The sequence below is a fragment of the Idiotropiscis lumnitzeri genome, chromosome 12, assembly GCF_059441095.1.
Source record: "Idiotropiscis lumnitzeri isolate Australia: NSW breed Sydney's pygmy pipehorse chromosome 12, RoL_Ilum_1.0, whole genome shotgun sequence".
NCBI classification, from domain to species: Eukaryota; Metazoa; Chordata; class Actinopteri; order Syngnathiformes; family Syngnathidae; genus Idiotropiscis; species Idiotropiscis lumnitzeri.
In genome coordinates this window covers 20,871,769-20,894,096 of record NC_142402.1, presented here as the reverse complement: position 1 = coordinate 20,894,096, position 22,328 = coordinate 20,871,769, and the positions used below count along the sequence as shown (strand labels likewise).

General features: G+C 43.3%; 3 protein-coding genes across 5 annotated transcripts in view; 1 reads left to right on the top strand and 2 right to left on the bottom strand.

Moving 5' to 3' along the window:
* Positions 1 to 2,721, bottom strand: part of myl13 (myosin, light chain 13) — a 33,828-nt gene extending 31,107 nt beyond the window's left edge. For both annotated transcript variants that reach the window (XM_088310890.1, XM_088310891.1), the window contains exons 1-2: positions 2,594 to 2,721; positions 2,118 to 2,258 (exon numbers count right to left, since the gene is read on the bottom strand). The gene's annotated coding sequence lies outside the window, so the exon portion shown is untranslated. The remainder of the gene's footprint in view (positions 1 to 2,117; positions 2,259 to 2,593) is intronic.
* The window catches only part of pth1r (parathyroid hormone 1 receptor), a 37,704-nt gene extending 22,546 nt beyond the window's left edge, over positions 1 to 15,158 (top strand). The window contains exons 3-13 of the mRNA XM_088310880.1: positions 1,243 to 1,353; positions 3,221 to 3,345; positions 5,710 to 5,804; positions 8,192 to 8,378; positions 9,832 to 9,985; positions 10,230 to 10,290; positions 11,136 to 11,202; positions 11,350 to 11,444; positions 12,545 to 12,686; positions 12,849 to 12,890; positions 12,977 to 15,158. Coding sequence (XP_088167006.1) covers positions 1,243 to 1,353; positions 3,221 to 3,345; positions 5,710 to 5,804; positions 8,192 to 8,378; positions 9,832 to 9,985; positions 10,230 to 10,290; positions 11,136 to 11,202; positions 11,350 to 11,444; positions 12,545 to 12,686; positions 12,849 to 12,890; positions 12,977 to 13,363 — 1,466 coding nt within the window. The 3' untranslated portion in view covers positions 13,364 to 15,158. The remainder of the gene's footprint in view (positions 1 to 1,242; positions 1,354 to 3,220; positions 3,346 to 5,709; positions 5,805 to 8,191; positions 8,379 to 9,831; positions 9,986 to 10,229; positions 10,291 to 11,135; positions 11,203 to 11,349; positions 11,445 to 12,544; positions 12,687 to 12,848; positions 12,891 to 12,976) is intronic.
* Positions 14,925 to 21,812, bottom strand: tmie (transmembrane inner ear). Of its 2 annotated transcripts, none has more exons than XM_088310888.1 (4): positions 21,041 to 21,812; positions 19,238 to 19,355; positions 17,925 to 18,074; positions 14,925 to 15,897 (listed from the first exon to the last, which is right to left on the bottom strand). In XM_088310888.1, exons 1-4 carry the CDS (start codon positions 21,140 to 21,142, stop codon positions 15,650 to 15,652), a joined length of 618 nt encoding a protein of 205 aa, XP_088167014.1. In that variant the 5' UTR covers positions 21,143 to 21,812; the 3' UTR covers positions 14,925 to 15,649. The 2 variants fall into 2 exon arrangements, with proteins under 2 accessions (XP_088167014.1, XP_088167015.1); XM_088310889.1 differs by lacking the exon at positions 14,925 to 15,897 and adding an exon at positions 17,033 to 17,802.
* Positions 21,813 to 22,328: the final 516 nt, after the last annotated feature.

Below are 22,328 nucleotides of genomic sequence, written 5' to 3'. Positions count from 1 at the left end.
TAATACCAGACTTCCGTTATAGTCTTGTTTTTGCTTGCGTTGTGGTTTATCTCTATCTCTATCTCTATCTCGAGAGAAACACATAATATGCGTTGGCTATCTAAGTTAGGTCTATTGGTGTGTAGGTGGTCCTATAGTAAGAGCTCAGGATGTGTGGTCGGGGGATTCTCACCATAAGGCTGCCTGCGCTTTAATTTTGTAACGAGCAAAAAAAAAAAAAAGTCTTCAATGCATGGCCCCCCTCCTCTCCTTTTGATTGCAGGAACTTAATGGATGGGCTGCAGAGAAAGCATAGTTTTGGTTTTATCCTAAGCTAGTTATTAGTGGTCAAAGTCAGGCAGATGTTTTCAATAATGACACAATGTAAATGCCAAACGGTACTCTAGATATTTGGGGTGGGGTGGACGGTGAAGGGGGAATGTTGTTATCAGAGGCCTGTGGTTTACCATGCAGCTGACAATCATCTTATGGGCCTCTGGCAGTTTTTTTGTTTTCTTTTATTTTATTTTTAGAATCTTCAAATAGAGCAGGAACAGCCCAAAATAGTCTGATCATCATCAGTAATAAAATCTGAAAAATATATACATATTATTTTTTTGGGGAAAAAATCTATTCAGTTTGGAATCATATATACAGTATATTATATAATATTTGTATATTTTGGGGGATATTTTTCTGCTTTCGGGAGATTTTTTTCCCCCCGTGCAATTATCATGCAATTAAACACAGAATTTGGAGCTCAACTTGTGATATTTCCACTATCCACTATAATTATACATCCCCGTGCAGCTTGTGTTGCCACAACTGTAATTGAACATTTGAAGAAGAAAAACAAGAACAACAAAAACAAATGTTTCACAGTGTCCTTGACCTCAGAAGGGTGTATTTGGGAGCCGATGCCAGTTGACTTTAGCCAAGAGGCGTCTCACACTGTGGATTGGTGGCCAGTGTGTGCCGCAACATATACAATGAAGATCTGTCTGTTGGAACCTCTCAGCATGCTTGGAATGCCATAATTCCAAGTCTTAATTGCTTCACAATGGATAGAAAATGGACAACAATATGTGCTCTCTGCTTGACCCGCAGTGCCATAAATGCCTGCTCATTTACATTCTGTGTAAAGTACTTCCATGTGGCCCACTTTTTTTTTTTTTTTTTATTAAAGGCCTGTTTTCACTCTGCTGCTTTTGTACAAAGCTACATAATACGTGACGCTATATTCCTCTGCTGTTGTCGCCATAGATGGTTACTGCTCACCAGAATGGGACGGCATTGTGTGTTGGCCCGAAGGGGCTTCAGGAAATCTTGTGTCCACCTCCTGTCCGGAATACATCTACGACTTCAACCACAGAGGTAAATGTGGCCCTGGAAGCTATTGGCAGCTTCAATTTATTTTTGCCCAACATGCCGCTGATGTTTTCAAAACAATGTAATGTGTTTTTGTTGAGGCATGACACAAGAAGCCGCCAATGCAAATGTTTCAACTAGGGATGTTCAATACCACTTTTTTTCCAGACGATACCAGTGCAAGTATTCAACTTTTGACTCCTCACAGATACAGAGTCTTACCACAAGATACCACAAGTACTTTGTTCTAGAACGTGCAGATAAAGGGCTAGCGGCAACTTTATTTATGCAAGAATAACAAACGGTAGCTGTACAACATGAAACGTACTCATGGGTTTACTCACCCGAGCAATGGCTTCTTCAGAAAATTACCCTCTGCGTCCATTTGCTGACAAACTGTGTTTTTTTTTTGTTTTGTTTTGTTTTTTTTAAGCTTTCATTTGGCAGTGTGTCACAAACTGACAAAACTTGTCGTCAACACCAAGTAGGAAGTAATGTCGGGATCTCAGCATTGGACAGCTTGTACAGGTGGATTCCTCCATATAGAGTATATTTTGCCGATATTGCGGTTTTAGATCAGATGGGGAGTCGTCATATTACTTTGAAAATGCCATAATAAATCAAGTTGATGAACGTTGATATACAAGGGGATTGAGATTCTGATATTGTTCCAGTCATTTGTGTTCTTCTGAATGTCCTGAATAGTCAATCCTGAGTTTTGGGGAATCCACTGCAGTGTTGTGTACAGAATAAAAATGGATCGGTCCTACCAGGTTTGATGAGATGATAAAATGTCCAGGAAGTGCCATCAGCAGTTCAAAGAGTTCGTGGATGGTTCCCCATCTTGCATCTCGCACCAAGAATCCAACTCCAAAATTAGTTCAGAAGTTACCGAACCACACCTTTGCAGCCTATCATGACAATGAAATGTGCATAAATACACAAAAGAATACATTAAGTATCTTCAATTTCAAATAAATCCGTTTTATCGCCAATTAAATCAATACTATTATAATGATGCCGTTTCAACAATGGTGGAGGCAGGTGGAAAAAAACACATCGCAGGGACGTTACGACCCGCCTTCAATTTAGCATCAAGTCACCGTTTACAAGCACCAGTTAAACAAAATCCCGCAAAAAAAATCGATGTGGCTTTCCTTTTCCATCTTAAACCAATTAAACAACAAATATAACCAATGTGATATGACAAAATGTATTTTATTTCATGCAAGAAACTGTTTCTCACCAAGTCCCGTTCAGCAATGAGTATTCCCCGAGGTTGGAAAAAAATAAAAATAAATCCTTACGGCACCCTCGTCTTCATCTTCGTCAGGTGAAAGCAAAAAACCTATAGCGCGGCCATTTCTGGTCACGTGGGGCAAGGCGTTACGTCGCTACGTGCCCTTCAAAATAAAAGTTAGCCCAAAAAAAGTTTAAACAAATAAAAAAATACGCGAATAAAATAATTTGCAGGTTTTTCTTTTAAACAATATTGAGCTATTTATTGTTTAAAATGTATGTGTTTTTTAATGACTGTTTTTATTTTATTGAACATATGTTAATCAGGTTACAAATGTACGGCTCTGAATCAAAATAATATTTATCATTATCCACCGCAACAATATGCTCAATGTAAACATTTGATGCAGTGATTTGTTTGTGTATCACAGAAGAAAGCATCCATATTCATTTTAAAACTGTGGACCAAAGCCTTTATGTCTTATAATTATTCAATGAAAATTGTCGATGCTAGATGTGTAAACAGATTTACTCCGAAGCCTGTATTTTCAGTGCTTAGACTACAAATATTTCCCACATTGTTGGAAAAAAAAGTAAATGTTTAATTTAAAAGGCTTTTGTGCTTTCTGTATAGGACGAACGTACCGCCGATGCGGCAGCAATGGAACGTGGGACATTTCCACGGCCAATAACAAGACGTGGGCCAATTACAGTGAATGTGCAAAATTTCTCTATCATTACAACCAGAGCCAGGAGAAGGTAAGGATCACGCTGTCCTGTAACCTTTGACAATTTCCCGCAGTTGTGCTTTCAGGAATCCCTCCCGAAACTCAATGTCGTGTCCTTTCAAGTGAGTTTGCCATTTTAGAGTGCCGTTTGTTCCATGTGTTAAAACGTAATTCTAAAAACTGAGTATAAAGAGTACATAAATTATGAAGTTATTCAACATTTGTAACTATGAATAATAATGATAATATCAAGAATAATAAGAAGAATAAAAGTAAAAAGAATATGAACTGCCAGCGCAGGTGAAATGAATGAACCTTTTGCCTTCTATAACCGTCAATGGCAGTGAATGAGTTCATGTGAATCGGATGAACGATTAAATCATTCTACAGCAACAGGTACGATTTGAAACATGTAACATGCGAGCTTATAATACAGAAACGTTAATAATAGAAAATAAAGAAATAAGTGACGAAATCAATTTGATGTTGCAATGCGGTGCAGTAAAGGTTAGAAGCATCGTGTCTTTTCGTTGTGCCTTTTATTTCCAGCCGAGGTGTCAAAATCGAGTTTGTTGTCTGCCACAATGGAGAACGGCTACGTGGGTTTTTATATCTAATGTCAATAATTACAATCATTTCCGTGAACTTCACATGAACCGTATGTGTCCATTTCCCGAATGGTCGCCGCGATGGAGTGACTGTGACCTAACAATGACAATAATGAAAATTAGTGGCATGTCCGTTGCGGCAAATTCTAATCGGCGACTCGATGTTCACGGCTGAAATGACTAAAAGAGTGGAGTGCTTGATGTTTTATGCAGCTGAAGTCCGCAGCAGGAGTTTGTTGATGTGCAGTCGGGATGCATTTGGCGATCAGACGCTTTTTTCGAGAAGGCTTTCTTTCATCCAAGCGATGTCGCGCCATGCTGACAACGGAGCGCATCACTGAGATCAGGCGTGGACGAGGAGATTTGCCGCACCGGCTCGCAGTCGGCGTTCCATTTCGCCGCAGGTGTCGCTCCCGCTACAATTTGGACTTTCAGGTCATGCTTATCGAAAAGCCTTTTTAAGAACTGACCTTTTTTCTCTCTCTCGGTTCTTCCGCGCGCAAATATAAGATCAAGAGCGGCGTCGAGGGTGTAATCTCACAAATTAATTTTGCCGAGCTTCAAACAGATACGATGATGGAACGTAACTCCAACGGGCAGTGCAGTTTGACGAGATAGCAGCAGTCGGGACTAGCTTGTTTTTCGATGAAATTGACTGTGAGATTAGAGTGAACGTAGCACCGCTTTTATCAGAAGTAGAAAACTTTCATTTCTCATGTCGGGCTTATTGGCTCCAAGTTGATAGACAGAATGTTGTTTTTGTGTTCATGTTCAAAACGGCGCCAGTCAAGAGATTTGAGTTTAAATCGCTGTTGAGTGCCGTTTTCAAATTGTCCCCGTGATGATGCAGGTTTGCTCCAACTTCCTCCCATATTCCAAAAACATTTTTCTTGGGTTAATTGAAGACTCTCCTTCGACTTCATGCCTGGCTAGATGTTCCCCACCGCTCCAGCTCGACAGCGACCCTCACGGAGACTCGTGCTAGAAAATAACAAACACCACTCACGTCAACTTTAAAGCTGCAACAACATTCAGTATTATCGGTGACTGTAGTTGAATGTCAGCTTTTGACATGGTTGAGTTGCTGTTAAGATTTCTTTGATTTTATGCTGTATGCCAGTGACTTAAATCACATCCCAACAAGCAACAGATCGCCAGATAACATTCGTAAACACTGTATTCTTGAAAAAAAAAAATCATCTTGTTGCTTTTTATTGCCACTCTCAGCTGAAAGTAAATCTCAAACGAAACGGAATATTAGTCATTGTTTTTAGGACAACTACATTGCTATTGCTAGCTTCATGCTAACAAACAAAAGAAACGCCAAAGGTTGACGGGTTAACAATTAGCATTAATGTGATGCTGTTGTTAGACAAAAGGTGAAGCAAGTTAGAATTAATTTACCGTTTTGATCAAGAATATTGTAGGGCGCTATTTTCCTCATGAATAAATTAAATGGATTAAAGTCATTTGAATGTGGAATTTGAGATACAAGAACTTGGTCAAGGTATTGTCTGGAAGGTCTCTCGGCTGTGCGTAATTAAGCCCGATCACATCCTTCCCGTTCGAATACCTCCGCGGCACAACACTCCAAATGTTATCGTCATCGTCGTGTGAGAATCCACGACGCGCAGCAAACTATTTTGAACTTAAAAAGTACGATCTTCCTTCCAGATGTGACTTTTAACTCATTTGTGTTTGCGTCGTTCCGGGGGGATTTGAAATGGACTTTACTGCGGTCTCATTAAATGTTTCTATTGTTCTAATCAACGGCGTTCTTCCAACAGGATGTCTTTCACCGCTTGTATCTCATCTACACCGTGGGCTACTCCGTCTCGCTCGGATCGCTCATTGTGGCTGTGGTCATCTTGGGATATTTCCGGTGGGTCATCCGCCGTCTTTCAGGCTCTTTTTTCATCAGCTTCATCCCTTGGAGACCTTTTTTTTTTTCATGAGAGAGAGGGTTGACGCAATTAGTTGTAATAAGTTGTAACTATCAATAATAATCAACTAATTTAAAAAAAAAAAAAAAGAAAAGAATAACGCGTTGTTGGAATTTATCTTTATATCAATGTTAGAATTTAACTTTAACCCAATGTAAACTCAAATAAGTAATCTGACTCCAATTTGCGACCTTACCCAACTCTCACACATCCAACAATATGCGCGCTCGTTCTGCAATAGAAAGTTATCAGGAAGCCGGCATTTTCACACACGAGTGGATTTATTCCTAACACACAAATCTACAACTTGAGTTTGGGTCCCTCTCAATACAGCTCTACACCTCTCATACCACCAGCGAATGTGTTCTACCCCCGAGTTGCCCAGTACTGATTCATACTATACAACATGCAAATGGCACAGACAAAGGCATCCTGGCATGATTCTATTGGCTATGTGTATTGCAGTTAACTTTAGCTCGCTCTCATTGGTCTTTCTCCTCCCGCCGAATCCCGTGGCGACTCCTCCTGCTTGTGCTATCCCCCGATGGCCTCTCCTTCGTCCACTGGTCCCGGAGTCATCTCGTCTCGCTCATCACCATCTGCTTCCAAAACATTCCATTCATGCACAAACCCCCGCAACCAGCCTCACGCCACCAGTCACACTCTCAGCATTTTACAATATCACATTTTCATACATTGGATGCACCAACATCTAATGAACTATGTTAAGCTCAAACTCTTATATTCCTTTAATAGTCAAAAGTATGAAATCCTTTAAGTGTAACTGAAGTTTAGACCATGCTAATGACCAGACATTCAGGAGAGGAATGCAGGAAGATTAGATCACAGCTGCACCACAGGAGGTGTGAACGAGACCCCTCTGAAACAATGGACTTCCATGCCAGGATCACAAAAGTGGCTCCGAGCAGTCCAACCTTTGTTCAGTTTTAAATTGACTGCCATTTACATTATCCTTTAGCGTACAAAAATGAGATTATCCTTTTATTTAGTTCATTTAAAGACAAAAAGGTGTTCAAGACATTTTTAATTAGCTTGGCTGCCATCGTTTGGCATTGCGGTGAACGCATCACAACAAAGTAATCTAACATGGAAATCGTATTGAAAAGATCAAACGCAGGGTGGACGCTTGGAGTAAAACAGCTTCAGAGTAAAATAAACGCACACCTGGTCTCATTGAGGCCGCTGATGTTTTTCATGGCCCGCACGCCGTTTTGGGAGCAGGAAGTGTCAGGAATCGACACTCTGTTTACTAATGTTTCCACACGAGCCGTCAGAAGGCTTCAGTATCGCTCCCCACTGGCATCAGGCAACATGTTTGGGGCCAAATGAGTTTAATAAGTTATCCCAAGGGCCCAGCTGACATTCCGGCTTTGCCCGGCCACGTTTCACCTCAAGCACGTCAGTTCGGAGACACCGGCGCTCTCCAAATGTTTTCCCGAGCAGGGACGGGAGATATTGCACGTAAATGTGTGGCTTTCTCACCAGGGAAATGCGGGCTCCATTCGTTGTCGCCCACCGCTTCCAATCAATAGACTGCCTTGTCAAATCTTTAGCTCATTAAATGAGCAAAGTGCATTCGATTGGATTGGGATTAGCAATATTGACGCTGAGGTTGATGTCAGCGCGCAGTTACAACGATGCACGACCTGGCAGTCTGTTTGTGGGCAAATTCAATTCACCTCTGGAAACATGTGCTTGCAATTGTCTTGTTTGTATCGCCCGGAAATGCAACATCTGGTTCTTTGATTTAAATCAAACCCCCCCGCCCCCCCCCCAAAAATTCTCTAAGGGCCTAACATAATCAAGAAGAAAATGATTATATTCTTCACATTGATGTCATATTATATCCTAGTGTTGTATTTTTAGTGTAGAGTTAGTATCCAATCAGAATTCCGCTAGCTTGTGTTGCCAGGCAGATTTCACAATAACGGTAGTGCGCATTATTCTTTCTGAGACCTTCCGATACAATCGTGCGGGCGTCTGTCCTGAGTCTCAAGGGGGCTTTTCCCGTTGATAGACAGTTGCGATAGCCAATCAGATGTCGAGTTGGTTTCAGTGAGTCTTCTCGCTGGCCTTACGTTGGAGGTGATGAACGCGTGAAGGCCCAGGTGTGAAAAGCACGATTTTGAAAATGAAACCCAATTAAAATAGGATGATTCATTTATAGCTGTAATTTTTATTTTATTTTTATTTATTGACTTATTTATTTTTTTTTAAATCAACCCTGGTTTGAAGCCTCACTGTCAGGAATGCGTTCTCCTCAGCTGATCACTAAGATGACCCGAAACATTTTGTGTGTCCTTAGACGTCTGCACTGCACCAGAAATTACATCCACATGCACCTCTTCGTGTCCTACATGCTGAGAGCCGTGAGCATCTTTGTCAAGGACGTCGTACTCTACTCGGGATCCGCCCTGGAGGACGTGGAACGCGTCACGGTGGAAGAACTCAAGTCCATCACGGAGGCTCCCCCATCGAACAAAGCACATTTTGTAAGTGCAAACCGAATACAGTATAGGCTTGATGATTGGGGGGAAAAAAATTAAAAAAGTAATCCTTCAATCACGAAAATAAGCCAGTTCCTAGACCTCATTGTTCCTAGAACTGCTGTTCCGTTGCTAACCAAAACAGCAGCATCTATGGTGGCACGTAAATCGTAGGCCTCCCTTATATGGTCCAAGGGCTGAAAGAGTTTCCATGTTGGCTGTTGTTTTGAGTCGTTATTCATCAGCAAAGTACCGTCCTCGTGTTTCGAGAGAGGTGTGAAGCACTGAGTCTCTGCAGGAGGAAGTGCTCTTGGTCTCTTTGCGCAAAGTCTCACCTTGGCTTTTCCAGGGTCCGAGCAAATAAACTGCGCTTTTTTTGTCCGCGTGCCAAGCATTTACTCGAGGCTGGCACCGCTTGGCTCCCCCTCCCTCTAAAACCTGCCCTCACCACCATGCCCCCCCCCCTCCGAAAACTACACTTTAAACTGTGTGCTTTTCATGCTTGCGTGAATATGCCAGCTAATAATCTGCCTAATGCCTTCAGTGGATTTCCTCCAGCTCAAAAAAACTGGAGCAGAATCGATGGCTGACCAAATCAGCTCTCTCTCCGGAGACCTCCGCTCGTTCTGTCGTTGAAAACGGCGCATCGTGTTAAATGGATCACTCTTTTCAAATCCTATCCGATCATTTGGTCCACAAAGCTGTTAGGCGATGTCGTACGTGATTTACAAACAATATTTGCGATGATGAATATTGAATTAGTCCTCTCAAAAGCAGTGGTGAGCAGTCAAGAAATCATGATCATATTCTTCACATTGATGTCATGTCATATCCTAATGTTGAATTTTGAGGTGAGAGTTTTTAGCCAATCAGAATTCAGCTCGCTGGTGTTGCCAGGCAGATTTCACAATTCCGGGAGCACGCATTTCTTTCCGAGGCCTTCCGATACAATCGTGCGAGCGTCTGTTCTGTCAAAGTCAATGAGCCTTCAGAGTTGATAGACAGTTGCGATAGCCAATCAGATCACGACTTCTGTTCCCAACGCGTGTTTTCTTACGTGCGTGTGTGTATCTGCCGTCACTCAAGCAGGTTCAGGTAACACTTTTGCACAAAAACAACTTGGCTGGAGTGCCCGGTAAGGATCAGGTTATTTTGGGCCCGGTCGGGTTACCTGGCTTCTTATGTCATGCAAAAGAGAAGGTCCGATTTCAACTGGGCCTTGGCGTCGTCAGAGAATCAGCCGCTTAATCCCAACGAGCCTCACGACCTTAACGGTTTACGTTTGTCTCCTCAATATGTTGATGAGGTTCACATTGCAGACAAATGCAACCCAAATCAGATTTTTTTTTTTTTTTACACGTTCTTCATATGTATATCTCGATGTACGTCTCCAAACATACAAGTTGTCTCATCCTTGATTTATTTAAAAGCGACGAACGTTCCTGCCGTCTGCGTGCAGATTGGATGCAAGGCGGCCGTGACCCTTTTCATGTACTTCCTGGCGACCAACTACTTCTGGATCCTGGTGGAGGGTCTGTACCTGCACAGTCTCATCTTCATGACCTTCTTCTCGGACCGCAAATATCTTTGGGGCTTCACTCTGATCGGATGGGGTGAGTGGACGTCAGAAACCAAACGGTCGTGCTTCCGTCGCACAAATCATTTTGGTCCGCTTTCCATTCGGGCTTCACAGCGCCTGCATTGTACACACTGTGTGTATTCTTGACGTCAGCACAGCGCATACAATGTGGATGCCGCGTTCGCCCCATTTTCAGCGCTGATAAACAAAAGCGCAGGTGTCCACATGGAGGGTTTTCCTGTTCCTAATAATTTGAATATTTGATTTTTTTTTTGCAGGTGTGCCAGCCATGTTTGTGAGCGTTTGGGCGACCGTGAGGGCCACATTTGCAGACACAGAGTGAGTCCAGATTGCTTTTTAGCGTTAGATTATTCATGCAGTACAACTTCCATTCTATTGGCGAGACCCTCCTTTGCTTCACTGTGGCGGGAAAAAAAATAAAAAAATGGAACTGCAGTTTACTGATCAATCGATTGAGGGACGATTTTGGAAACTTTTTCAGGAATAAGCCCATTTATCTAATTTTTTTTTTTACCACGATTAAACACATGAAAAAAGGTGAACATTTAAAAATGCGTTCCGTTCATGACATATGAGGAACAAAAAATGACATGACCGAAATGTCATCAATTAGATTAAACCAGGTTGACCTTTCCATGAAGTGTCAATAATCAAAACACAAATAAATAATCAACATAATGAATGTGATGCAAACTTCAAGATTAGGGTCTGTATTTTTTTTAACGTCACATCTGCAAAAGTACGCTGAAGATCTTTTATAATAATAATAATATTCCCTTTATTAGTCCCACAATGGGGAAATTCGAGATTCGAACGCAGGCCTCCTGGGGAGACTGGGTCCTGAACGAGGCGCCTTAGACCACTCGGCCATCCTGGCAAACTGATTCCAAGTTAGCGAGGATTCAGCTCAGCAACTCCAAGTAATGGAGCGTGATAAGAACCTTTTGGGCAGCGAGCACATCGGACGCGTATCGCTCAGATCTGCCGACAAGTAACTTTAAATGGACTTTGATTTAATCATGTAAATGAGACACGCGGAAGATCCGTTTTTATGGAATGTTTCGGAAAATCTTCCACCACGTGGAGACAGCGGATTGTTACGCATGTTGGATCACATCGTTTATCGAACACTTATCCCTGTTTTGTTGTTTATCTTGTCGCAGGTGCTGGGACTTAAGTGCGGGCCATTTGAAATGGATTTATCAAGTGCCTATTCTTGCGGCGGTGGTGGTAAGTTGCACGGCTCTGATTGGCTGCGGCCCCCTTTGCCCGCAGCGAAGAAGATGATGGCATTTCACCAGCACCAACTGAGTTGCAGCTTTCGGGGAATCAACTCCGTCATTACAGACCTCTCGTTATGTGTTTATCTTCCTGCAGGTCAATTTTGTCTTATTTTTAAACATCATCAGAGTCCTCGCAACCAAACTGCGGGAGACCAATGCCGGAAGATGTGACACGAGGCAGCAGTACAGGCACGTGACGATTTGTCTATTTTTAATCTTTTCCGACATGCAGCTGCAAAAAATTACAAGTCCGCTCAGAAGCGGACGAATTGCATTCTTTCAGGAAAATTAGGAGTGATCAGCAAGGTTAACACAGTTAATGAAAACTAACGGAAGAACTAAAAGCGAAGTTGAAAAAACATTTTTGGTAACAATGTCAACAAAAATGCTTTTAAAAAAATGAGAATAACGGATCCAATAAGATATCAGCTTGTTTCTCTATAAATTCCACAAGATGCTAATATATATATATATATATATATATATATATATATATATATATTATTTCAGCCACTGATCTTTGTTTTGGATCAAATCCTCCATCCACAGAGTGAGAGAAAAAGTACAGCGCAGCCGTCCAAAAGCAATTCAGCGACCAAGAGAGGCGATTGCAAAAGTTGCGACATCAATCCAATTGTTTGACTTGTGTCGCATTCCGTTCACATTTCAATCATCGGAGCGTCTGGTGGCAAATATTTCGTAGCGTTTCCGAATGCGATCAACACAACATCAGCAGTCCATTCATTAATGCGGGTTACTCACGACCATCTCAGTTCTGCTGTCCCTTGATCCGTAATTCAAACGAAGTATTTGACTTGTCAAGTGGTCTTCTGCCACTTGTGCGAGGTTGTCGCAATTGGACGAATAGCGATCCAAGTTGTCAATTTAATGGAAACAAAAAGTAACGTGCATTTGTTTGTCACATATCATTGACTCAAAATTATTCGTCCTTGTCCTCCATTCCAAACTAGAACGAAATTAATCCGTGGAATAGTTGGTTTTAGTTGTGAGCTGGTCAAATACTGTCTTCCACGTCCCACACTTCGCGCACAGGTGCAATAATCCTGAAATTTGAAGGTTGACAGGCCGCACTACCATCTCTCGTCTACAGGGGGCACCCTCCATATTACTGCGCTGCTCAGTAAGGCAACAGTGGGGTCAAATAATACATTCATTCTGGCCCCAACATCATCTTAGATTTGTGAATCGAAATCAAACTTTAATCCTGGCCCTTTGTTTTCATCTTCGCTTTCGTCCCTTTTTATAGTTTTACAATCCGATTCTTGCAGAAAGCTACTTAAGTCGACGCTGGTGCTGATGCCGCTGTTTGGCGTGCACTACATCATATTCAACGCCATGCCCTACACGGAAGTGTCGGGCATCCCCTGGCAGATCCAGATGCACTATGAGATGCTCTTCAACTCCTTCCAGGTACATTGCAACCCACAAACTGCTGGGTGTTGGTTTATTTTGTGCCACCCTTTTTTTGAAATGGATTAAAAAAAAGGGTCTGACTTCATTTCTGTTGGTATTTTCTACATTTGTGTGAAGCATAAGAGCTAAATTGCTTTGATCTCTTCTTCCGGTTTGCAGGGCTTCCTTGTTGCAATCATATACTGCTTTTGCAACGGGGAGGTGAGTAGTCCAACCAAACGTGAGAAGAGCAACATCTCCTGCCAAAGTCACCGCATGCCTCTAAATGCAACACGTTGTGTTCAAAGGTGCAAGCGGAGATCAAGAAGTCGTGGAGCCGTCGGACCCTGGCGCTGGACTTCAAGCGGAAGGCGCGCAGCGGCAGCAACACGTACAGCTACGGCCCGATGGTGTCGCACACCAGCGTCACCAACGTGACCGCCCGGGCGCCGCACGCCCTCCACCTCACCACCCGGCTGGGCCCGGCGCCGGTCAACGGCCACCGCAACTTGCCGGGCTACATCAAGAACGGCTCCGTGTCCGAGTGCTCGGTGCCGTCGTCGGGCCAGGAGATCCACGCCGAACCCGAGGAGCTCCGAGCCGCTCCGGCGCAGCAGCCGCCGGAGTGCGGCGAGGCCGAGGAGAAGCCCTCGCTCGTACCGGTGGTGGAGGAGGAGCGGGAGACGGTCATGTGACCCTTTCCGCAAAAAGGGCCGCCCCCAAATTTGGTGGCCAAGACACTTTGAGCTGCCACAGTGAATGTGCAACAGTCTTAAAACAGGCTGTCTTCTTTTTTTGTTTTCTTTATATCCACTGCCATCATTTTATGATTTTTTTCCTTTTTACATTTTATACAATTTTTTTTAGCGCATAAATCAGACTGAAGTTGCCCGGAAACAGCCTTAATAAGTCTGAAGGACAGTTGTGGAAATTTGTTTCATTTAGAAAGAAGTTGCATTGAAAAAGTCTTTCAGTGTTAAAAGGGAAGGCACTCAGGTAATTTCGTGTACGCTTTTGATTTTTCATTATTTTTTTTTTTAAAGAGGCATTCAAGCATTTACCAACTTTTTTTGTCTGCTCAATGCGAGCCATTTAAATGAATGTTTCCAGTGTTGTCCATGTTTTGTTGGTATTTGGCATCACCGGAGAGGAAAACCTCCGAAAGTGTCTCTGCCTGTCATGTGTTGCAAACAAAAACCATTTCTAGCAAGCTGATCCGGTGTTATTTATGCTGCTTTGATGATGTACATACAAGTCACAATGTTTACAAATGCCGTTCCAATTGTGAGCTTATGTCGTTGTTGCAAATAAGTGGTTTGTCTGTATTCGAGTTTTTGTTGTTTTTGTGATATTTGACGTGTGTGCGATGTATAGTAAAAAAAACGAAACGGCAGCATTTTTTAATTCCACAATCCATACTACTTTTTTTATTTTTATCAGCCAGCCAAGCTCCGGCCTTCCTTTTTGGAGTATGCAGGTTATCTCGATCATGCAAGTTAGTTTGAGTGAGGACTTGTCGAAATCGTCCAAAAGAATACCACGGCAGTTGCACGTCGAAGAAATTAAAAAAAAAAAATCAACTAATATAAAAATACTTGTCTGTATGTGGCTTGTGGCTGGCGACCAGTCCAGGGTGTGGCCCCCCCTCCTCTAAAGTCATTTGTGATAAGACGCAGCTCACCTAACGAGGACCAGCACGATAGAAAATGGACGGAGAGGTTTGCAGTGACCCAAAAAGTTTCATTTTTGCAGCAAAACAAGCGCGCAAATGTATTTTCCAAAAGAAGTCGAGAAGCGAACCGTCTGTCTTGCGATGATGTTGGAGGTTTATTTTTTTTGCCTCATGAGTCGAGCACGTCTTCGCTTTTAGGGGAGTTCGAGTGGAACTTCTCATTTGGAACAAAATGTTAAAATACATTTTGGTTGGGCTTTGAGTTGTAAAAACTTCGTCGACTGTCAAGATTTTTTTGGACAAGATTCGGTATGAAAAGGTTTCGTTTTTGGGGGGGGGGGAATTCCTGGAGATGATAACTAGTCTAATTGAATGTAATCTATTACTTTTTAAATACAATTTCGTGAGGTCCATCCCTCCTTCTTAATCTTCTTCATTTTAGTGTGCGCTGCTGTTCTGATGCAATCACTTTCTCAGAGATAAAATCAACTGTCTTGGATTATCACAGCGATGAACTGTTTGCTATTCCAAAAAAAAAATAAGCATCAAGAGAATATTTGAGCACTTTATCAGTATCCCTATTATGCTTAGAATGCATTTAAAACAGTCCTCTGCTCTGATTGTATCATGTCAAACGATTGTTTGGTGGCCGAAAAGCGTACGGACGGAGCTTAAAGTTTATGGAAGTATTCAAGATGTCTTGTCTTGTCGTCGTCGTTTTGGAGCCTGTTGCCATGGAAATGAGAGGCCCAGTGTACATAGATGCGTGTCTGAAATGTGGCTTGTGAATAAGACAATAAAGGTGTTAGTTTACTGTTCCCTGAGACGATTTATTTGAGTGTCATCAAACGAAAAAAGCGCAAATAAATCTTTTACACTCACATTTACAGTTTTCTTTTATGGAGGTATTTTGTCCATTTTTTTGGGGGGGGGGTAACTTTTGGCCCAAATAAAGGATATCCTGCATGTTTTAAATGTTTGATCAGCCAATCAGCAAGCTCTGTGGAATCCCGATCATGAACTGTTAACGGTTTTGGTGAAGAAAAAAAATCCGCTTGTGTACTTTTGTTTTCGGTTCTCAAGATACATGAAATTGTTCCGCCATAAAGTGGCCTAATCATTATCGTTGAGGCGTTTTTACATTTCCCGTACGACTCCATCGGCGCTGCGCAACCAGGACTTCCTCAAGCAGTTCCGTTCACAGAATCCTGCGCTCAAACTCCAGCGAGAAACGCGAGGCGAAACGTTGGAAGAACTGCATCGATGTGCGACAAGAGTTCGATTCTCTTTGGCTTTGAGCGCCATCAAGTCACTTTGGAGCTTTCTTGCCACCTCCTTTTGCTCCTCGGTCTCCCCTCTCTGCCGTTTTCCTCCCTTTTCCTTCGCCACCTCCTTCCTTGTTGGCGGCCGCCGGCGCCTTCTCCTCACCTTTGGCACCCTTGCTTCCTTCCCTCCTCGCCTCTTTGCTCTTCCTCTCGCCTCGGTCTGCATCCACTTTCCCCGAGACGGTGGCCACGGCCTCGGCGTCTTCCTCCTTCTTGTCCTCGACTTTGGCAGCTGTGTGGCGAGACAAAAGGGACAAAAAAGTGACGCTTGTATTGTGGGCTGAAATGAAGTCTGCTGAAGTAGGAGGCATGTGATGAGGGCACATGCGTCTCTTTTGTGTTCTGAAGAGCTGGCTGTTTGCGACCCGAAGTCCTCCCTTTGAAGTACGGGACAAAATGTCATTATTTTTCAAGTAGCTGTATAAGAGGACGACGTCATGTGAGATTATGCGTCTTCATAAACTCATTCATTTCTTTTTAAGGAACAAAGTTTCTGATTATATATATCAATATATACACTCAACACAATCACTGCATGTGCATTTGATTATTTGAATTGATTTCTTTATCCAATTTGGGCTTGGATGGATGTTTAGAGAAAGAGTGAGTGGTCTGTTTTGTTACGTTGAAAGTTGTTAATGTTTTGGAACTCCCCGCAGTTTTCTGAAAATATGACAAAAAAGTCACATTGACCTTTGAAATATTAAATGAGAGCTTTGGGGATCTGAAAGAAAATCTCAATATCTTCCTTTGAATAATTTCTCAGCCTTTCTGACACATTTTATTTTCCACAGATGAAGGGTCAGTGGGCAGTTGGTGCGTTTTTCTGTCGTTGCAAAGTCAACATGACAGCTGGTGTGGCGACACAAACAAACAAAAGACGAACAAGCCAAAGGACAAATACAAAACAAATGCCAAAATCTGCCAGAAGTCTTCGTGCACTTCCAAATGCGAGCACCATGAATGCACTCATCTTTTATTTTATTGAAGCGTATTTGATTATTTTCTTTTGGATTTATTGAGATTTAGTCCTCCCACTGCGAGCTGCCTCACAGTGAAGAGGTTGAGGGTTCCATTCTGGCTTTCCTGTGTGGAGTTTGCGTGTTCTGCGTGGCTTTTCTCCGGGTAATCCAATCTCCTCCCACATTCCAAAAACATGCATGGCAGGTTAACTGAATACTTTAAATTGGGGAATCCTCGTTCGTCTATGTGTGCCCTGCGATTGGCTGGCGACCAGTCGAGGGTGATAGCTGGGATAGGCTACAGCCCCCCGCGACCCTCGTGAGAAGCGGAACGGCGTACACACATTCAAGACACACATTTGTGATGGTGCAGTTTTCATCAGATCCAACAGAACAGGACAAGAGTGGAAAGAACCGGATTTATTTTCAAGAGCACAAACATGCGACAACTGCATGCGTCGCCACAGAATCACGTTTCATTTTAGGATAACATTCGGTTATGCTAATAAATAGACGTGCGCATCTACTTGGGTACAATACTATACGTGTATCCTGCAAAAACAAATACTTAAAAATAACCCTCGTAGCCCCTCATGCTCACTATTTGGCAAGGACAACTTGGACATGGGCCACGGTGGACAGTGATGACTGACGCAAAGGTGGACTCACAATTTGGCAAGCATTCATGAATTACTTACGACAAGCAACTAGATTTGGTAACTTGAACTTGAGCCAAGCGACGACTCCCAGACACAAAGCAAAGACAAAAAATGGATAAGACTGAAAAGATGTCACTCTTTACTTGGAAAATAGCATGATGGCATGGAACACAAAACACGTGTAATAAATTAAGTTTTTCCTCTATATGTATTTATGAATGAACGCATTTGCAGAAATAATTGGGCTTTTGTTACCATGACAACCAGGGGGAGGAGCTAAGGTGTTGCAACAAGGCGAGTGACTTCCTGTTTTCAAACCGCCCAGAAAGACGAAAGCTGACAAGCATGAGAGGAAAGCGAAAGACGGCGACGAATAAGAAGATCAGGCCGTCTCCGGCAAAGAAAGCGAGGCGGCCTGCTCCTCAGCGAGGCCGGCCAGCGAGCGCTGGCTGTCGGTATGACTCTCGCTTTGGACCTGCTCAGAGAGGGTCTGGACGGCGGACGCCTCGGGAACAGCTGGAAACAACAGTAGGAAGGAAGAATGGAGGCGGAAACAAAAGAAAAGAAGAGTCAAAGGGAAGAGAACGAGGACGACGAAAGAAGTAAGAGAAGTGAGAAGGGGGGGGGGGGCAACTTACATCCCGGCACTTCTGTCAGCTCGTTAAGAGGTGGCACCGTCTCCAGCGTGTTGGCATATTTCTTAGCGGCCTGTCGCTGCGCATGACGCGCTTCGATTTCCTTTTTGGTCCTTGGGATTCGACATTTGAAAATACAACACAGCGTGATCACTAGAGAAAGAGAGAGAGAAGAAGTGAGTGAAAAAGATTCTGGTTTTTTGGTCAGCGGTCACAAATTTGTTTCAGAATACACTTAACATGTTTGAAAATGTGACTAGATGGAGAACTACGCTGGACTGATACGTTAAGATGTAGCATTCAGCATGCTGTTAGCTAGCTAGCTAGCTAGCTTTTCTGCTACCCTGAAAACAAATTTTCCTTGGATTTGAAAGTTTATAGAGCAAACTGCAGGAGCCCACTGCTTTCTGCCGGTAGAGACTTGCCCGAGAAGCCTGTTAGCTTGTTAGCTAGCTGTTAGCTAGCATCTCTACTCACAGGATGGGAAGCCCCGTGACCAGTTTTTTCATTGCTTTCAGGAACCGTATGGTCGAGGCCTTTTTTTTTAACAACTTCAATTTCACTATTAATTTGGGTCAGCAAAAAAAAAATCGTGGCAAAATAACAACATAATATAAAATATCAGCTGCTCGAAAAGGGGTTTGTCTGAAGCATAGCGTAACTTTGCAACCCCGAGAGGATCGCAGATTTCCCCACCGCCTCGTGACACACACAACACCGGGGTCGGAATGACAAGGTGGTAATTGTTTCGTGAAAGGCGGCTAATTGCGGCAATAACGCAATCCCTCCCGAGAGTTCGCTTTCTGGCCGCGTAGGTAATCAAAAGCAGAAGGTGAAACATAACGACAGAACGACTACATCTAAAGTTTGGCTCCCAAAACGAATGGCGTAAACGTGTTGGGTTTTTTTTGTGTCCAATTGCATCATTTGGTGCGGCGCGAGAATGGGAAAAACCATCAACGCCTACGTATGACTTGTCGTCTGTGTTTTGAGCTGGTGTCACCAGCTGGCGCGTGTATGGTGCGAAAAAGTCTCGTGATGGCAACATTGCAAAACAATGTCGTTTAAAAACAACTTGACAAAACAAAGAAAAGACAAAATGAGTCATGAATTCGGCGCACATTGTGCCGCTCCTTCTCGTGTGCGTCTTCGTTACGGAGGATAAAGAAGATATGACTATGACTTTGATTGTATTAGCATTTGTTGCTCCAGGTTTTGATTCGCATCGCGACACCTTCATGGCTTTGCAGGAAATCCGAATTTGTAAAACTATTATTATTATTGAGTGAGGGGCGAGGGGGAGACGTGCTACTTACCGATTGCTAAAACAAACACAGCGAAGATGCCGATGACCTGCCATAAGCGCAGCCCCCAAAACACGACAGTCTCAGATGTGACGGGGTCGGGCTTTTTGGGGGGGTCTGTGGGTAAAAGCTACGGAGGAAGACAAGCACACAAACATTTTGGAGGATTTCTTTTTTTTAACCCCCCCAAAAAAATGTGAAATTTTTGGAGGGCACTTGAAAATGTAAACATGTATACTTATGATGTAATATTTTTGATGCCATTTTTTTGTATTCCATTATTTGTAGCACCTTGTCTTATGCGCTGGGTCACAGCAATGTCACACGCTTCCATGCTCAATTACGGTCCAAATGTGCACGCCGGCACCACTTAAGCGTCCTCTTCTACCTCTCATTCACTCCGCAATATTTCCGTTCAGAGACGACCGTTCGAATTTTAACTGACGCGCGCTGAGCACATGTACAAATACTTCAACACATTTACGACCTTCCTGACAAATTCATTCTATGTTGTTGCTGCAAAATACTCAGAATATAAAAACAGTTTTTTGCACCCCCACAAATTCCCGATACGTTGAAATACGTCCGGCATAAAAGCATGGCTTGCCCGACTTGAAAACGCGATACCGAGGTGTTCAATCGATGAGAAAAGGCTCAAGTATTGAATTTGCTGCCGTCAACGATGCATTAACGCGATTAGGTGGTGTGGTGGAAAACAGTAAACAACAAGACTCAAAAGATCACCGTTATTATATCAGCATATGTTGGATCGGCCAGCAAAATCGAGATGGACGCAACTAAATTTAGCTCGGGTGATTTGGACGTAATCCAAAAAGACGTTCAAATGGAGATTAAGAAGGTTAGGACAAATGATGATTATTCTACATGACGGCCTCACATATCGGGCGTCCCGCTGGCTGATCTGAGAAAGTGGGCGTGTGTTCAGTTTATAATAATAATAATAATAATAATAATAATGCCTTTATTAGTCCCACAATGGAGAAATTCGAGATTTGAACCCAGGCCTCCTGGGGAGACTGGGTCCTGAACGCGGCGCCTTAGACCACTCGGCCATCCTGGCAGCCACGAGATTCGAACCCAGGCCTCCTGGGGAGACTGGGTCCGGAACGCGGCGCCTTAGACCACTCGGCCATCCTGGCAGTTTGCAGTTGTGGTCGGGTTTGGCTCCTCAATTTTCGACGCGTAAGATTGAGGACGCAAGGCCGTTTTTAGCGAGGAATTATTGTTTGAACATGACTAGAGGATCAAGAAAGGTGATTTTGCATGAAACAACTTTTGTGGGGCATCGTAGACTCGTGTGGGGTCGTGAGACTTTCTTCCTCCATTTCATCGGTAAAATGAAGTCAAACGTCGCCGGATTGGTGCAAGTCAGTCGACGGAAATCTTTCTGATAAACAAATTGTGCGACCGATGGCAAATAAAACGGAGCAAGCGGAAGCTAGCTTTGGATTCAAAGTAACGATCTTCCTCATATAAAACGCACGTAACCATCTACTTTGAGCCGCACAATTTATCCCCAAAAGGCCCCGAGTATTCTTAACGGAGTCAATGTAGCTCGTTATCAAAACGGGCTGAAAGTTTCGGTCACCCGAACGTTCAAACAAAACGCATCATCCTCCCCGATGGCATCGTCGTATTTCAAGAACATAAAACTCGTGTTTTTCTCTCCCCTTTTCTTGCACATCGATAGCAACTCAAGGACGAGCACTCGATCAATAATGAATCTGCCACGTAAACGCAACGACATCAATAATGTCCCAAAAAAGGCAAACAACACGACGGCGGTGGTCTTACCTCAGGGTCCGGGATCTGTGACAGCACGCGGGGCGAGCCGTGGGACAGCAGCAGCAGCAGCGGCAGCGGCAGCGGCAGGAGGACCGCCGCATCCCCGACCATCCTCGTCCCCTCCCCCTTGCGTCTCCTTCTCCCCCACTTCTGTATGACTGCACCGGCGCCAGAATAGACCAGAACCTGCCACACCGGCAGCACACACCCACACAGCTGATTGATGGACCCCCACTCTCTCACAATAGTCCGCCACGGCAGCAGTTGTTGGGGCACATGAATTAATGAATACAACTGGTGTGCTTTACAGCCAGCCGGTCCCGGAAGGGACACTGCACACGTGTGTGTGTGTGTGCATGTGTGTGAGAGTGTGTTGGATGGGGGGGGCAACACAGTAACAATGGCAGGCTTTATTACCTTGCACGTCTGCAGAGGACGAAGCGAAGCAGACTGTCGAGCTGCAGTGAATTGGATTTTTCAACAAAAAGCCGCTCAAATGGGCCTGTTCTCACGTTTAAACGCTTGATGGGATTCTTGTTCTACGTAGCGGACGTCCATAAACATCAGCTCAAGCTGTTATAGCTAACATGATACATTTGCCATGTTGGAGACGTTTCAAAATACATACGATTAGTCAGGACTTAACTGAGGAAAAAAAAAAAGATCAAATCAATTCATTAATATTGAAAAAATATTTGCATGTATTCTTACAAATAATGGTTTCCATTCAAAGTACACGGCCAAACCGACCCATTAATTCCAAAATATTATTAAATAGATCACCATTCTACCGTGCTACTTTTTTGCTCCATTTTGAACCTTGCGGCTAATACAAGGGTGCGGCTTTTCTGTGGATTTTTTTTTCACCACTGGGGGCGCTCTATAGTTCAGAAAATACGTTAATTAAATCTCGATTTTGCCATGTTAAAAGGCACTATTTTAACAATGAGTTTATGTACCTTTATGTCCATTCACCGGACAAAATTGTTCAGTACATGCAGCAAACAACTCATTTTTTTCAACACAGAAAATTGCGGCTGTATTTTTTTTTTTTTAGAGCTACTGCGGTTTATAGACTGGAAATGATGGTATTTTTTATTATGAAAACTTGATGTACTAGAGAAAAAAGTTTACTTGCACCACTGATGGAAATATGTTGAGCATCATTTCAAACTGGTAGCCCTTTGCATTAACCAGTACCCTTGAGGTGGCTCTCACGTTCAACAAGGTTGGTGACCTTTGACCTATGGTAAAACAGCTTTATCCTTGGTCATGCTCCAGCTGGATCGAGCCTGAA